At 39.3% G+C, this 17,720-nt stretch overlaps 1 protein-coding gene across 1 annotated transcript; it reads right to left on the bottom strand.

The window, feature by feature from the left end:
• Positions 1–1,823: 1,823 nt before the first annotated feature.
• On the bottom strand, positions 1,824–16,766 carry FUNDC1 (FUN14 domain containing 1). The gene is made up of 5 exons (XM_046674179.1): positions 16,613–16,766; positions 15,676–15,832; positions 12,166–12,241; positions 7,281–7,409; positions 1,824–4,776 (listed from the first exon to the last, which is right to left on the bottom strand). The coding sequence occupies exons 1-5, from the start codon at positions 16,638–16,640 to the stop codon at positions 4,699–4,701; spliced, it is 468 nt and encodes a 155-aa protein (XP_046530135.1). The 5' UTR covers positions 16,641–16,766; the 3' UTR covers positions 1,824–4,698.
• Positions 16,767–17,720: the final 954 nt, after the last annotated feature.

Here is a 17,720-nt window from a genome sequence, read left to right as displayed (position 1 = left end):
TGGCCCATTCACAACAACATGGATGGACCTCGAGGGTATTATGTTAAGCGAAATAAGCCAGGCAGAGAAAGACGAACTCTATATGACTCCACTCATAGGTGGAAGTTAGTATATTGATAAGGAGATCTGATCGGTGGTTACCAGGGAAAAGGGGGGGGGGGGGGGGGGGCCAGGGGGGGAAGTGGTGTACCCACAACAGACTAACAAAAATGTACAACTGAAATCTCACAAGGTTGTAATCTATCATAACATTAATAAAAAAAAAAAAAAGCCAGCTCTTGCCACAAGGGGGGACAACTCAGTGGCAGCAGCATTAGTTTTCTATTGCTGCTGTAGAACTCACAACATAGCGACTTAAAACAACATAAATTTACTATCTTACAGGTATAGAGGTAAGAAGTCCAACATGGGTCTCACTGGGCTAAAATCAAGGTATTGGCAGGGCTGTGTTCCTTTCTGGTGGCAATAGGGGACAATCTGTTTTCTTGCCTTTTCTAGCTTCAAGAGGTCGCCAGCATTCCTTGGCTCATGGCCCCCTTCCTCCACCTTCAAAGCCACAACATAGCATCTGTCCGATCATTCGTCCATAGTCACATCTCTGACTTTTCTGCCTCGCTACTCCTCCTTTAAAGACTTGTGAGTACGCTGGGCCCACCAGGATACCCCAGAATAACCTCCTTGAGATTGGGTGATTAGCGAGTTAATTCCATCTGCACCCTTCATTCTCCTTTGCCGTGTAACCTAATGTATTCACAGGTTCAGCGGATTAGGACCTAACATCTCGGGGGCACATTATACTGCCAGCCACAGGGCCCCTCAGTGCTCCAGAGCTATTCGCAGGGTTAGATTAAGGCTAGATTTCAGCTGAACCTATAGGAAGTTGTGTCCTTACTCAACAGTAAACCATATTTGTCATAACAATGTATAAAACCTTATACAAATTTAATAAATTGTTACTACTAAGATGCGAAAAGGAAGGTGTTATAGAGCTAAATCCACATCTACCATAATAGGAAGCCCAAGTCATTTATCATAATAGAAAGTCTAAGAAATATGGTTATAGTACATACAAAGAGAAACAACTAATACAGTTGAAACTCCTCTGTGGAAAAAGCCACTCAGTGGGAGAGAAGTAGAGCAGAAAAGCGCTGCACTTTTTAGAGGCCTTATCTGTAGTCAAAGACTATTTGACGACTTGAACTATGTGCACTATTTTGACGAAAACAACTTAAAAAATAAATTCAGTGAAGGAAGAGGAAAGGTAAAAAGAAAAAGCCCCCGAAAATAGCAATAACCTATTAATTTTAAGTTCCCATTCCTGATTCTAAAAAAATAACTTTTGCTAACTATAAATTAACATGTACTCACTGTAAAGACTTCAGATGACATCAAAATGTTGAAAATACAACATGAAAATCCTATATCCCAACCTTTCAGAGACAGCCTCTATGAACATCTGTGTGCATATTTATGCTCATCCGCACAGCTTTTCAAAAAAGTGGGATCACCCTGTTTCTGACCTGATTTTATCATTAACACATGGATCTTTCTAGATCAATTTACATACCTCTACCTTCTTCTTAATAATAGAACTCCATCATTTGAATGTACCATTAAAAGTAATAACAATTTAACAAAAATCAGGAGGCCAGAGGGTGGTAGGGAAGAGGTATTCTTATTTTCTTCATCTTTAATTACAAAGAGTTAGAAGATATTATCTAAAGTTGGTAAATAAAGACAGAAAAGGTATTAATATTTAAAGTAATAAAGCCATCTACTCAAAAAACTAAAAATATATTAGCAATCAAAAAAAAGAAAGGAGAAACGGGATATGCACAAAATTCCTTACCTTTCAGAGTGGACATTCAATATATACTATCCAAACATGGACAATAAAAATAAGTATAAATATATTAAAATATATAAAAAGAACTTTTAATAATGGTTGTCTCATAAAGGGAGACAGGGTGGGTACTTACATCTTTCTGTCATCATAAATGTATCTACTATTACAAAAGACATTCATAATACGTAACTGAAAATAGCTATTTATAAAATAGTAGTGATTCAATTTTTACACAAAATACACATAAATGTCCATACACAAGTAGGAAAGACTCCAAAGGCTATGGACAAAAAATATCTCTAGTACATCATATTATAAACATTCTATATATTCTTTATGCTGATGTATTTTTCTGTAATGAACATATTTAATTCATATTGCATTTGAAATAAGGAAACATTAAAAATCATCTTTTTTTGTGAGGGAGGTTTGAGAGGGCTATAAGAATAAAAAACAAAAATCAGTCAAAATGTCCTTACATATCTTCCAAAGCCTAGGCCACAAAATACCTGTATTCCATATACTCAAGTTTTAATAAATCCTGCAAACAGCCTTTATATCCTCAAACATAAAAATCCCCATTTTATTCAAAGGTAGGTTATAAGCTTTTCATTCCAACCAAACCCCACCAAGCCATTTCTGATGGAGCCTCTAATTCACCGGACTGCTACACAGAGAAAGGTTTCTTATAGGTTGACACCAACTCTAGCACAGTAATATGCTTTTCACACACTCGTTCATTCATTCACAACATTACCAAATAGCTACCATGAGCAAAGCATTACACAGCGTGCGTCACAAGTTAGAGATTGATTAAAACATACGATTGCCTCAAGGAGCATACAACCTAGTGGGGAAGTGGTGCAGATATGACGCAGAACAAGGAGCACTAACAGAGAGGAGACAGAATGGAGAGCACTGATAATACTTTGCATTTGTAGACAAATATTTTCAAACAAATCAGTAGATATTTGGAAATGTATAGGTAAAAATGAAGAGCTATCTTTTTCAATTTTCATTCATGTTTGGACTCTGAAAGTAGTTATCGCTACTACTCACATGCCACTAAATCATACACCAGGTTCCCCGATAGCATTACATAACTTGTCATACAAGAATTTTTAGTCTCTATTTGAAGGCAGACATTTTTGTGCCCCCCCTTTCCTAGTCTATCATGTACAGAACAAACACTATAAATATTTCCAAAATGAACAAACTGAGCCAGCTACTAGAGCTCCCCACAGTAGCCTGCCTCACCGTATCAGACGAAAGCATCCCGCAGATACGGCGCACAGAAGTGTGGCCAAGGTTCCACCCGATATAGAATATTTTTCCCTTTAAATTCCACAGCAATGAAAACCTTGAGAAGGCAGAAACAGAGAAAAGCTCAAAGAAGAAAAAACAAGTATTTATAAGCAAAATCACTTCATATTAAGAAAGTCTGAGTTTTATTTAGCATTGTATCTGAGGCACTAATGAGAGTAAAGGAAGAAAACGAAAATCGATCGCACATTCAATTTTAAGGAGTCTTGTGTAATCAAAGCACACAGATTGTAACCAATCTTGAAAGTATGAAATGCCTTATGTTTACAATACATAAAAAATGCTATGGGGACTTCCTCCCAAAAGGAGACAGTCTGGATATCTGCAAGGTCTTTCCAATCTGAAGATTCCAACACATGTTGTTCTGCTGTTTTTCCCAATTCGGACCTAGAACTCTATGGACAAAACAAACAATACAGAAGTTTTTCCGCGCAAAGGGCTTCTGAGGCAGTGTGATGTAGGCCCTGAGACACAAGTCAACCGGTCTAGTGTCCAACCAGCATAATGCCACCAAAACCTGAGAGCCTTAGCACTTACGCCTCAGACTACATCAAGGAGACAATTCTCTTTAAGGTACAATTTCATGATTATATGGAAAATCACTGTTCTTCAAACAGTAAATTCATACCATACTACTAAGTATTTTAAAGTGATTTTTACCACTTTGTGAAGAAGGGGCCAAAACAACAATTAGGATTTTTAGAAACGAGAAAGGAGGGTCACTCAAGGTTAATAAAACAAGTTAGTGACCCAATTGTATGTACTCTCAAAATCATTAGTTCTGTCCAGGCTGCCAGGATAAATAAATTAATAAAAAAAATTAGAAGCTTATATACAAGAAGATATTTTTACAACTACAGACATCAAAAAGAAGAAAAAGAGCATTAGACAGTATTTCCTCAGAAGAGCCTTCCTTGAAACTGTTTACAACAGTTATTATGTAAGCAAAGTAAGAATTGCAGGAAAAAACAACCTAAAAATTGGCATTAAATCTGTTCAATATCTTTAATAATTCTATGATTTCTAAATTCTTCCACAAAAGGGCATTACAATTCTTCAATTTATTGCAAACTTATCTTTAAAAAAAGTCAGCCCTAATGTTGAAGCTATAATACAAATTTTTAATTATTGGCACTATACTATAAAGCACAATGAAGAACATCTTATTTAAATTAAAAGGGATAGTATTTCACTGGGGAATAGATCCAATAGATTTTGTTCCCCGTATCTACATCCAATGGTGATATTCTATAGGCTAATTTCTAAACAAATGAAAATGTTAAAAAAATACTGAAAGCCATGTTTTGCTCTGGAACACTATTGTACACATACCATATAGGTTGTTTTACAGCACATACTAGTTTGCCAAGCTTCAGATGGCAAAATGCTAAGCTGTGAGTTTGGTGTCGTCCAGCTAGTTGTTTCTCGTTGCCCCGGAGAATCTGGCAGCGCGTAATGCTGAGAGACCACCTTGTCGCCACCACTTCTCTTCTCATAGGAGACTCCACCGTGATAGAACATTCACATCCTTAAGATGCAAGGCCCAGCAAAAAGCCTCCCACAAATCCACTGGATATCACAATGTTCTGTTTGACAAATTCTGTTGCCTGAAACGTAAGGAAAATTTAAACAAAAATACTCTTAACTACGCTACAACATGAATGAACCTTGAAAACATTACACTGAGTGAAATACGACAGACCAAAAAAGACAAATACTGTATGATTCCACTTAAATGAACAGTCAAATTCATTGAGAAAGTAGAAGAGAGGTTACCAAGGGCTGGGGAGAGGGGTTCATTGTGGAAGTTACTGCTTAATAGTTAGAATTTCTATCTGGGATGACGAAAAATTTCTGGAAATATATAGTGGTAATGGTTGCATAAAAACATGAATGTACTTAATGTCACTAATTGTGCACTTAAAAATAGTTCAAATAGTGACTTTTATGTTATATATCTTTTACCACACTGAGAAAAATAGATGTTGGGGCCGGCCCAGTGGTGCAGCGGTTAAGTTTGCACGTTCTGCTTCTCGGCAGCCCGGGGTTCGCCGGTTCGGATCCCAGGTGTGGACATGGCACTGCTTGGCATGCCATGCAGTGGTAGGTGTCGCACGTATAAAGCAGAGGAAGATGGGCACGATGTTAGCTCAGGGCCAGGCTTCCTCAACAAAAAAGAGGAGGACTGGCAGTAGTCAGCTCAGGGCTAATCTTCAAAAAAAAAAAAAAGAAAAAAGAAGAAGAAAAGAAAAACAGATGCAAATTTTAAAAAACACTATTACTGAATTTGGAGCTAAGTAATGTTTTCAGCTGTTTTCCTCACTTCAACAAATATTCAACAAAAATTTTTGTGCACCTACTATTGCAGGTGCCAACCACCACGCAAGATGCCAGGGCTGTCCCTTACAAACCAAAGGAGCCTAGAGCTCCCAGCCAGGCCCAGCGAGCTTTTTGCTACTGAGATAACAGGTATGTTAGCAGCAATAATCTCACAGGCAAAAAGAAATCTACCTATAGGGCAGGCATAAATGGTCCATTCAGCAAGTTATTAACACAGATTATTTAATAAATTCCCACAGCATGCACAATGATATTTATTAATAGTCCACTTATGTAAGAAAAAACATACAAGATGAAAAAAAATCACCTTGATAAAATGTTTAACCCAAATAAAATCATGAAGGACCATGTAAAGCCAGGCTGTGAGATATTCTGCCTAGATGCTTCAAAAATGTTAGTGTTGGGGCCGGCCCTGTGGCATAGTAGTTAAGTTTGGCATGCTCCACTTTGGCAGCCCGGGTTTGTGGGTTTGGATCCCGGGCGCAGATCTACACCACTCATCAGACATAGTGTGGCAGCGACCCACATACAAAATAGAGGAAGACGCACAGATGCGAGCTCAGGCCGAATCTTCCTCAAGCAAAAAGAGGAGGATTGGCAACAGATGTTGGCTCAGGGCAAATCTTCCTCAGCAAAAAAAAAAAAAAAAAGTCAGTGTCATGAGAGACAGGGGGGAAAAAAAACCCAGATGAGGAAACTTTTAAAATTAAAGGAGACTTCAGAGACATGACAACCACATGCAATATATAATTCTTGATTGGGAAAAGAAAAAAAGCTACAAAAGACATTCTCTGGAAAAATTTTAATATCACGTTAAATTTGGGGGGATTAATAGAGTAACTGTAGTTGTACAGGAGAATACTTGTACTCTTGGGAGATATGTATTGAAGTATTTAAAAGTGAAAAGACATGATGTCTTAAACAGTTTGGCAAAAAAAAAAAGTAAACCTGACACTCACTCACACATACAGAGATAAAGCAAATGATGCAAAATGAGAATGATGTGGTGAATAGGTGAAGGGTATTTGAGTATTCCCTGTATTTATCTTTCAACTTCTCAACTGATCTGAAATTTTTCAAAACAAAAAGTTGGGGGAAGTAAAAGGATAGAACAAAGGCAAGAGAGTATTCAATTCAATTCAATTCAAAACAGAATACAAGAAGAAAATAGATTAAAGATACAAAAAACGTTAATGAAACTAATATATTAACAAAATAAAATATACATTTTCATACTATTCCACTTAAAGAAAAAAATAGGTAGTTTTAGTGTTGCCACACCTTTTCTACATACGTACAATTTGTAAAAGCAGAGGAAAAATTCTGGAAGAATACAGTTATGCGTTGCTTAACGATGGGGATATGTTCTGAGAAAGGCATTGTGCGAACATCATAGCATGTACTTACACAGACCTAGATGGTACAGCCTACTACACACCTAGCTCTATGGTACTAATCTGATAGGACCACCGTCTATAATGCAGTCCATTGTTGACCAAAATGTTGTTAATCATCAGGCGCATGACTGATGTTATCAGCTTTTATATGCAGATCAAAGTAGGTGGGAGATGGGCAGGGGAAACTATGTTAACTACTAAAAAAAAAATAACGGTTGATTTAAATGGGGGTTTGGTCCCAAATTTCACTTAACACTCTAGACGTGACCAAAAACACCAATTTTTTAAAAAGAAGATAGTCCCTAGTTACATCTTTTGCTAAGCGAGACCCATTTAAAAAAAAAAAAGGGAGCCAAAAATGTATATTGTCTTACTTCCTCAATTATATTGTTGATTTCAGGTGCTGCCTTATTTGCTCGTTTCTTAATCTGTCTTTTTGCTTTGTTTACATCTTTTTCAACTCTCTTCCAGTCGATCTGCACATAGCCACTGTGACTGGCAACCTGCAAAAATGTAACAAAAATGGTTAATTCTAAAGCAACTGGGTTGCTAATGAATCTATTACCCAGGAATATATGAACACTTAGATTTCAAGAAATTCATGAAGCTTATAGGTAAGAAATCACAATTTACTCATTGAACAGATACTGAGTGCCTACTGTGTGCCAAGCACTGTTCTAGGCTCCCAAACTATAGCCAAGAACAAGGGGGATGTTAAGTCCCCACCCTCAGAGAGCTTCAAGTCTGTCAGGGAAAACAGACACTAAGCATAAGTGATTACTTAGATGTGATGAAGGCTATGTTAAGCAAAGCATAGCATGTGATGGGAAAAGACTCCAAAAGCTGTATTACAACTGGACTATAACTCTATCATAACTTTTGGAATTTGAGAATTAACTAAAAAGACACAGAGACAATCACAATTATATAGCTAATAAAAAAAGTACCTTTTAATTAAATAGATATTTAATTACAAGAGATCAGAAGCCAATCAGTTATTAGGTCACTAAAGAAATCTAAAGTAGCAGATTAAGGCTCTTCACTGACTCTTTACTTAAATTAAGAATACTTTCTGGTAATTGCTTTTGAAAGTGGAATATAAAAGAAATATGCCTATACAACTTTCATGCCATAAATCCTTTTAATAAAACTATAGCTAAACACCTATTAACCATAAGAAAAATTCTCATATGGTGCTACTGAGATGCGGCAAAATCTGAACAGGAATAATGTATGTGTACGCTAGTACAGTAAATTAGTCCCTCCAAATAATAAAATCAAAACACAAAGAATCACATGAGTACTTAACAGGCCTTGCATATCATTTTAAATCACTTCTATCAAGGTTATGCTTTCTTTGTAATCTTTTAATGCATCACTTTGATTATAAATCCAGACATAAAATACTTCAAATAATAAAAATATCTGATTTTATACAAATTGGTGGGAATCTTCAGTTACATTTTCACTGTGAATGACTCCATAGAAGAATTTATTTATCTGCATTTCTTCCTGTATTCATTCACCTACTATCATTTCAAACTCCAGCCTCAACAAAGCTGAGCGGTGATCAAATCAAATGGCAAGTGAAAGCTTTTCCTGGCAGTACCTGACATGGCAATATGGGTTGCAGGCATGGAGGTAATTACTGATGAACCTTAGGGGACCCTCCTATAGATAGCACCTATAATCCCTGGTTAAAATACAAGGGCTCCACAGGGCTGGCCCAGTGGCGTAGTGGTTAAGTTCACAAGCTCTGCTTCAGCAGCCCGGGGTTCACAGGTTTGGATCCCAGGCGTGGACCTACACACCGCTCATCAAGCCATGCTGTGGTGGTATCCCACATACAAAGTAGATGAAGATTCACAAGATGTTAGCTCAGCAACAATCTTCCTCGAGCAAAAAGAAGATTGGCAACAGATGTTAGCTCAGGGCCAATCTTCCTCACCAAAAAAAAGGGGGGGAGGTGGAGAGGTAGGCTCCAGAATTAACAAAAGCAAGCAGATTTTGAAGGGGAGTTGAAACTTTTAGGAAGGGATCAATATAAGGTGAGTCGCCCATTTTTCTGCCTTTATCCGGAGGGCAGGATGCAGTTGCAGGGTGGCTAAAACTAATAGAAAACATGCCATCTTTCCTGCCTGAAGAACCAGAGGACAGCCCAGGACAACAACAAATGCCAGAAAGGAGAGAGTTAAAGAAGGGGAGCCCCATATTCTATGCATAAACTCTACCCAAGTCCTGAACCACACATTCACAGGGCAGAACCAAGCATTCTGGCGAAGGCTAAAAGAAATGAACTGAGATTTGAGCTGCTAGCCATGACAAGTGAGAGTCTGCAATTTGAGTCTAACCAAGTTATCTGCCTGTTAAGATCAAAACATCAACACATTTCAGAAGAATAAAAGAGAATCCAGAGTCTCCACAACATAACATTCCCAATGCCCAGGATAAAATCCACTTACTTGATATATTATAAAATAGGAAAATGTGGCCTAGTCCCAAAAGAAAATCAACAGATGCCAACCATGAGATGACCCAAACATTGGAATTATCAGGACTTTAAAGCAGCTATTATAACTATGCTCAATGAGGTAAAGGAAACTGCTTGTAATCGATGAAAAGATAAGAAATCTTACCAAAGATATAGGAAATATAAAAAGAACCAAATGGAAACTCTAGAATTGGAAAATACAATATCTGAAATAAATTTATTAGATAGGCTTAATGGCAAAAGGTAGATGACAGAGGAAAGAGTCAGTGAACTTGAAGCTGGATCACTAGAAATTATACAACCTGAAAAAAACGACTGAAAAAATAAATGAACAAAACCTCAGGATATTATCAAAAAGCGTAACATGCATGTAATCAGAGTCATGTTCAGGAGAAGAGAGAAAAAATAGGAACAAATATTTAAAGAAATAATGGCCAAAAGATTCCCAAATATGACTAAAGACATAAATTTACAGATTCAAGCTCAGTGAACTCCAGGTAATGATCTAACACAATTATGACATAACAACACTCACCTGATGTGGGGGGTCAGGGGACTCATGCAAGTGTGTGAGATGGGAGAGGGGGCACAGAGAAGTTCAATAAATGATAGCTAAATTCTCATATTCCATAATGGGAGGCCAACAGTTAATACCTCAAACTGACAGCTCAAGAAATGTCTAATTAACTTGTTTAGGAAAAAAGGAGATAAATACCTTAAGAATCAGCTAAGAGTTCAAACTGCCTGCCTCAAGGAGGGAAAAATGTGGGGTTAGTGATGGAGGCAGAAGATTAATCTGTAACAAGCCTTGTACATGTAACTGACCCTTTGAATTACGGCCATGTACAACTCTGAAAAACAAAAAACTAAATTTAAAAGACTTACATACCACTGTATTTTAAGATAGCAGTATGATAAATAGCTACTGGAATATTGAGCTTTTAGAAAAGTTAAGTTCTAAGTAAACTAATATTTATATTTAAATATAAGTAAAGGTAACAAAAATATGGAAGTGGGCCTAATAGCAATTATCCTAAAAACCATTTGTTACTCTTAACTTCCTCTTTCAGTTCCCTTCTACTGAGTTTTCAAGTTAAGTCACACTTGTGGGAAAAACTGGTTTGAAGCAGAGAGGTCCCATGTTCTTCTGCTTAGTAACTTCAAAGAATATGTGGACTAGGCATAGAGAAATAGAAAGTGGCAATGGCCAAATGTGTATTTGAATGGTGCATACTGAGTAGACTGAAAAGGATTTCTGAAAAACTGACATGCAGAGTGGACTGAAATGTATAATTCTCTCTATTCTGTGAACATTTTAAGAAACTCTGCTTCAGTCCAGTATCCTTTTCCACTAAACAGAAATGATAACTGAGTTTTCAAAATAGCTACAGAATTAAGTATGTTCTTGATTCTACATAAACCCAAGTCAAAATCAGTTTAATAAAATTCCCTTCTGTACAAATGCTGACATAATCATCCAAAGGACTAAGTTGAGATATTAACCATATTCTTGTTTACCTCTTACCACAAGAAATAAGCAATTACTCCTATTAATGTCACCAACAGAAAGAAAATATATATATTTTAAAAAGCTATTTAGTAAACAACTCAAAATCTGTGCTTAACACATATGAATCCAGTCCCTTTGTACTTCAGGCAACGACGCTGGTTATGACATGATCAATGGCTCAGGTGCTGAAGTCAGATTTTGGTTGCTATGATCATCAATCACTTTTTAAATCTGGTACGACTGACAGTTCCTGGTATCTTTAAAATTGTTGCTAACATTCATTCCCAGAGATTTTCTATTTGGGGATTTACTATATTTGATCTTCAGGGAATATTTTTGGACAAATATATGCCAAACAGACATGAATGCCAGATAATATCCTGATCAACAGCCTCTAACAGCAAAGCATCTTTAAGCCTTATACTTAGAGGAAGATGAACAAAACTGAAATTTCAAATCTACCTGCCTCAAAAATAGGATTATGGATGATATTTTAAACCCAATTTTCCACTTTCTGTATTATTACGGTTCCCTAGTTTTAAAAAACATGTTAGAAACTGCTAACAGCAATCTCCCCCGGGAAGGAAAACTGCATGGCTGGGAAATGGGAAGGAAAGAGAACTTCTGAATTTTATATATTCTGTGTGAATTTTAAATATATGTTTAAAATGGTCAGGATGAGCAGGTTATATTATTGATGAAATGTTTATTTTGCTAGAGAGGTGCTTCAAGGGAAACTTATGTAAGTAATAAAAAAATGAGGCACCTCAAATTTTAATAGTTGTCTTTTTTTTTAAAGATTTTATTTTTTCCTTTTTCTCCCCAAAGCCCCCCGGTACATAGTTGTGTATTCTTCGTTGTGGGTTCTTCTAGTTGTGGCATGTGGGACGCTGCCTCAGCGTGGTCTGATGAGCAGTGCCATGTCCGCGCCCAGGATTCGAACTAACGAAACACTGGGCCGCCTGTAGAGGAGCGCGCGAACTTAACCACTCGGCCACGGGGCCAGCCCCTAATAGTTGTCTTTTTAATAGCTGGGGTCAAACTATGCTTAAAGAACTTAAAAAGTATTTAAATTGTTGTCTTTCATGACAGATGCCAGCTTTCAAAAACTCATTTTAGTTTTTCCACAAACTGAAGCCTAAAAGAAAAATTCCATCTTCTACTAAAATGGACAGGAGTGAAATACCTAAACCTGACTTTCTCAGTTCCCAAGGGCTACATGTGCAAGCAGAGGCAAGGACCTACAGCTCTCACATACCTGAAGGAGAAGAAAGCCACCACCTACTGCAGTTGCTGCAAGTTTTCCAACTTTCTGGAACAAAAATCCCGCACACCTTTAATGAAAGAAATGATAGGAGATGAAATGACAAAAGACGAGAACAATCAATGATGCCCTAAACTCTCCCCCTCTTCTACTTTCCACTGTTTTCCTAATAAAATCTTAACGTCTTCTAGTTTCTTTTGAGCATGTCCCTTACCTGCCCAGAAACCCTCCACACTTCCCTTCAGTTACACAGGTTAGTCAAAACTGCACAATCTAAACTGTCTGAGATGTGCTTCAAAATAGGGGATGAAGAGAAGAGGGGAATTTATAGCAAAAAAAGATTGGCTCCTGAAACTGAATGTTGAGTACTCAGGGGTTCACTATACTCTTCTACATTTGTATAAGTTAAAATTCCCCATAATAAAAGTGACTTGTTTTGTTTTGTTTTTTAATACATTCAAGATGTTCCCCACACCTTGCTGAGCCCCACTGTACCCAAACCTTCAGCTCCAATCCAATTAGTCTTCAAACAGGTCATCAGCATAGCTCAAGCTATTAATCTCCCTGTTTCTAGGGTTTTCTACCTAGCTCTGCCTATCTAAAGCTTTTTTACCCTTTAAGGTCCAGCTGGAGTTCCACCCTCATGACTCTGCAGCCCACGTTTCTCACAGCTTCCTTACCTATATCTAAATCTATCTATCTCTATGTTAAACCTGTTTTGTCTCATCTATCCTGCAAGAATGTCAATCCATACTTCCTTTGTGATCCTCTCCTTCAGTGAGCTCATATTCCCTTCAGTATTCTAAATACACAGTGTGCAAGCTCTAGCCTCCTATACTGGGTTGAATAGTGTCCCCTCAAAATCCACGTCCTTCCCAGAACCTCAGAATGTGACCTTATCTGGAATCAGGGTCCCTGCAGATGTAATTAGTTAATAGGAAGCCATACTGGAGTAGGGTGGGCCCTAAACCCAACATGACTTAACCCAATATGTCATAGAGACACACAGAGGGAAGAGGGCCATGTGACGACAGAAGCAGAGACTGGCGTGATATGTCTACAAGCCAAGGAATGCCAGGGATTGCTGGCAACACCAGAAGCTAGGAGAGGAGCACGGAACAGATTCTCCCTCTGAGTCTCCAAGAAGGAACCAAGCCTGCTAACACCTTTCAGACTTCTAGCCTCCAGACCTGTGAGAGAATCAATTTTTCTTGTTTTAAGCCACCTAGTTGTGGTACTTTGTTACAACAGCCCGAGGAAACGAATACACCCTCATAAATGGAAAATTTACATTTCCAATGACATGATGGGCTTCTCTGGCACTCAGAACCACATATTCAAAATATCCCAAAGCTAACATCTTTCCAACCAAACCAAATGTTGCTAAGATCCCAATTTGTAAGGGACAGCACCATTCTCCAGGCTTGCCACCTCATGTTCATCTCAGACTCCACCTTCTTCTTCAACTTCGGGGTCCAAATGACTGCCAATTCTATATACTCTATCTCCAAAACATTTTTTGACTCTGTCTTCTTTCCATTCTCAAGGGCATCATTACCTTGTCTCCAGATCACACTAAGGGCCCTCTAACTAGTCTTCACACTTCCCATCTCTCCTAGCAACCACTCATCCTAATATCAATTTATTATGATCAAAAACCTATAGTTATCTATAGCTAAATATAATCTCCTTAGCCTCCCATTCAGGTCCTGAATTGGTCTGAATCGTTACCTCGTTAGGTCAATACCTATTAACCATTCCTCCTTAACGTATGCCACAATACTATGTCAGTCTTACACACTCAGAAAATTGCAAAAATTTACTACACTGAATCTAAACTCATTGCAACAAATGACCTGTGTCATATTAGAGTCCTGTTACACAGCTCCTGGGCCAACACCTGGCTATAATCCAAACATATGTATTACTATAAAGACCATGTCCCTCGGTAGAGGAGTCAGCAACAAGGATCAGAAAAGGGAGCAGAGGAGCCTAGCAGCAGGCAAGTCTCAACAATGTCCCAGGGAGCTGCTCCACAAGCATGTCCATCCTTTGCTTAATGGCATGAGCCATTAAAATAAACCTAAGAACTCCCTCTACCCTGTCTCCAGGCTTTCCAAGCAAACTTCTGCCAATTATGGGGTGTCTCACCGAGTTTGGCCTACAAGGAGAAAACACACAATGATTTGATAATTCTACTACTTAATTATTTTTTAATCTCTTTTAAGATGGGACTTCAGGCCCAGACTCTCATTAACCAATCACCCATGGCACCAAACTGTGAGTTTATTTAAGCAGAGGGTCAGACCTTGAATTATGGTGATCAAGGTACAACCAACCTGCGGACAATCGTCTGAATAACCAGGGCCCTGACCAGGCATCTCTCTTCTAATTGCAGTCTTTTTTCATAAGCAGCATTAATAAGTACACATCAGGAATAAATACTATACCTCTGCATCACAGAATCTTCACAATGAGTGTTTCTACCATACATGGTATTTACAAAAAGGCATAGGGGAGTGCGCTATTGTTCCAAGGTGCATGTGAAACACAAATCAAAAAAGTTAATACTTACCAAGTTTAAATATGTAAATATTTAAATTAATGTAAGATGAGTTTAATTTAGAATCTAAGGAAAGAAATGATTATTCACAAGTTAAGCACCTACACTAACTTGAAAAATTCTCTATAGTCATGAACATTTTCCAAGTAAAGGGTCAAACTTGTTTCTGACCCTTGTTATTTGGCTAATCTTTTATTCCAAGAATAACCGAATTAGATCTACAGTAGCAATTATGTAATCATGTAGTCTGAAATGTTAACTGGTAAGGTTAATGCTTATTAAGCGCTCCTCAACGTACTCCACAATATTATCACAGAGTAAGCAATCAGTCCTTTATTACAACAAAGACCCAACATTCTACAACTCTTCTTCAAAGTATTATAATTCAAACTACCCACAAAAATCAACAGAATGATCTGGATCATAATGAGAATTTTACATGGCTCTCTACAGGGCTGACAATCCTGGAGACCAGTTCTACCAGGCGCCAAAGTAGGAACCGCTCAGCAAGCCATGCTGTGGCAGGCGTCCCACATATAAATGGTGGGAGTTCCCACAGGTTTTTCCAGTTGTTAGCACTGAAGAAGCAGAATTATTTACATACAATTAACTCTTACATGTTTCTTCTTCTTAACCCACTATTAAACTGAATCAGATCCACTCCATTTGCTAAATTTGAGAAGGGAGAAAATATATAAAGAATCAAAGGAAGTGTGAGGAGGAAATAGCAGAACAGTGTAGGCATGGGGTAGAGAGATCACCAAAACCCAACACCGAGTCCCTGAGTGTAGATTACACCAATCGTATCACAGAGAAAGCCTCAAGGTAGGGCTCTTCTGGGACTAACGGTGTAAAGCCACCGAGTGTGCACAGGAACTGGCCCGTGTACAAAAGGGCAGCAGTCTCCCAATGAAATTTAATGAAAAAGATGTCGTTCTCACCAGCCAGTCACTCCACCCATTACAATCTGAGTGGCTACTGAGTATTTTTCTACCATAGGTCCGGAACTGTGGCCAAACACTCGATTCCACCAATGGTGTCTTCTTGCATACTCAGTTAAATCCAACACTTCGTAAGAGTCGTCATCACTTTCATATTCTTCAAAATACAAAATGGAACAAATAAATTTAGAGTCAACCAAAAGTCAGAAATGGCCTACACATTTTTTATCTGTTAGAACTCACTGTTACTTTTGGCCTACAGCTAAAAATGCCCAGATGGAAACGTTAAGAATTTGTTAAACCCAATCCTTGAGACGAGGGCCTCAAGAATAAAGGGCCTAGCATCTCCCTTCCAAAGACCCAGGGCCCGGCCTGGGGGTCTGAGCCAGGACTAGGTCAGAGGTACACAGCAGTGAGGCGTCACCCCGCTAAAACTCAGTAAGGTCAGGTCACAGCTACACAGCAGTGATGGGTCGTCACCCCCTCCCCAAAATCTCAATAAGGTCAGGTCAGAGTTACACAGCATGAAGGGTCACCCCCAAATCTCAACAGGGTCAGGGCCAGAGCGGGGTCCATTTTCATCAGTGGGAGAAAGAGGAGGTCGTCCTCGGACAGAATCGCTTAGGGGCCCGGCAAGAAAAAATTACTTCAAAGTCAAAACTGAAAAAAAAAAAAAAGTCTGAAGATGGAAGTGAACCACCAGGGCCGGAGTTGAAGCTAAGGCAGGAGGTGGGGCTGTGATGGGGGCGGAGGTCGCTCTTCGAGTGCGTTCTGCCGAGAGGTGAGGGAGGGCCTCGTTCGAGGGGGCGCTCCAGGGGGCTGCCTCAAAAAGACAGCCCCAGGAACCCTGGGGCAGGGGAAGGAAAAGGCGCCCTGGGTGCAAGGTCGAAAGCTGGGAGCCGCGTCTCAGATACTACTTCGGGCCCCGGCCGCTCACCTTGGGGAGGGGGGTTCCGGGTCGCCATGATACCGCCGGCGGCCTGCTCTGAAGGTGGTCCCCGCCCGCCCTCCTCTCCCCACTCCTCTAAGAGCCACTCTAGGCCCAGGTGGAAGTCTATGGTCTCCTTTTTCCTCCTCCTCCTCTATGTGCGTTGTCCTGTCCCCGCCCCCTCCTCTCCGCGTAGGGTCTTCCGCGCAAGCGCAAGGTGGGTGGTGGGGAGGTCGGATAGCAGTCCCACGAGGGCTTGTGGGAGTTGTAGTCTGTTGCCCTCCGCAACGCTGGCTTCCCACCCTACCCCCAGCTAGAATTTCCATAACCTAAATTTTGTTACTGTGTTTGTTTTAAAGCATCTCAGGGCTGGAGGGGAGGGGGCGTCACATGGTGGTATAAAGCGAAAACCAGCTTGGCATTTTGAACACTGTACAGAATTCGAGCTCTTGAGAAAAAAGGCTTTTAAAAAGAGAGAAGAGGCACTCTGTTTCAAACCACACTTTTCTAAGGCAGCATGAGTGCACCAACGTATGGAAAATTTTTCTAACGCGCTGCTGCTGGGAACTGGAACCTTTTTATCCGCTGCCTCCGCACACGTTTCCTGCCAGGAACCGGAGGGAGGTAGAGGAAGGGTTAGGAACTGACCTGACATGAGTTATTCAAAAGGACATAATTTTTTAGCATCATTTTTATTATTTAAATCTGACAGAGGTACGAGGTCAAATTCTTCACCCGGAAGCCTCATGGGATTCTGTAGAATGGAAAACCGTGCTGCTCACCAAGCAGTTAATTCAGATTCACATAAACCAGTCCCCAAACTTGTTTTGAACTTGCATTGCACCGCATTCGTTGTAAAATTAAAACAGCCCTGTCGGTATTCGTTTTAATGGAAAAACAAGGAATTCTGGTATAGGTTGCATTACTTAAATATTGACTTGCACAGGTGCACGTGACTTTTCAAATCCTGGTGCTTTAAATGCAAGGGTTAATTGTCTTAAAGTTCCTCAGCCTGTGGCCCCCCAAATGCAATTCTGACACAGGCTAGAGATGTTAGTGTTCAAGGACAGTTATTCTGTGCAAGAGTCCACTTTTCAGAAACAAAACAACTTTAAGG

Source organism: Equus quagga, chromosome 10 (assembly GCF_021613505.1).
Source record: "Equus quagga isolate Etosha38 chromosome 10, UCLA_HA_Equagga_1.0, whole genome shotgun sequence".
Taxonomy (NCBI): Eukaryota; Metazoa; Chordata; class Mammalia; order Perissodactyla; family Equidae; genus Equus; species Equus quagga.
The sequence above is the reverse complement of the archived record's forward strand: the minus strand, read 5'-3'. Positions and strand labels throughout refer to the sequence as shown.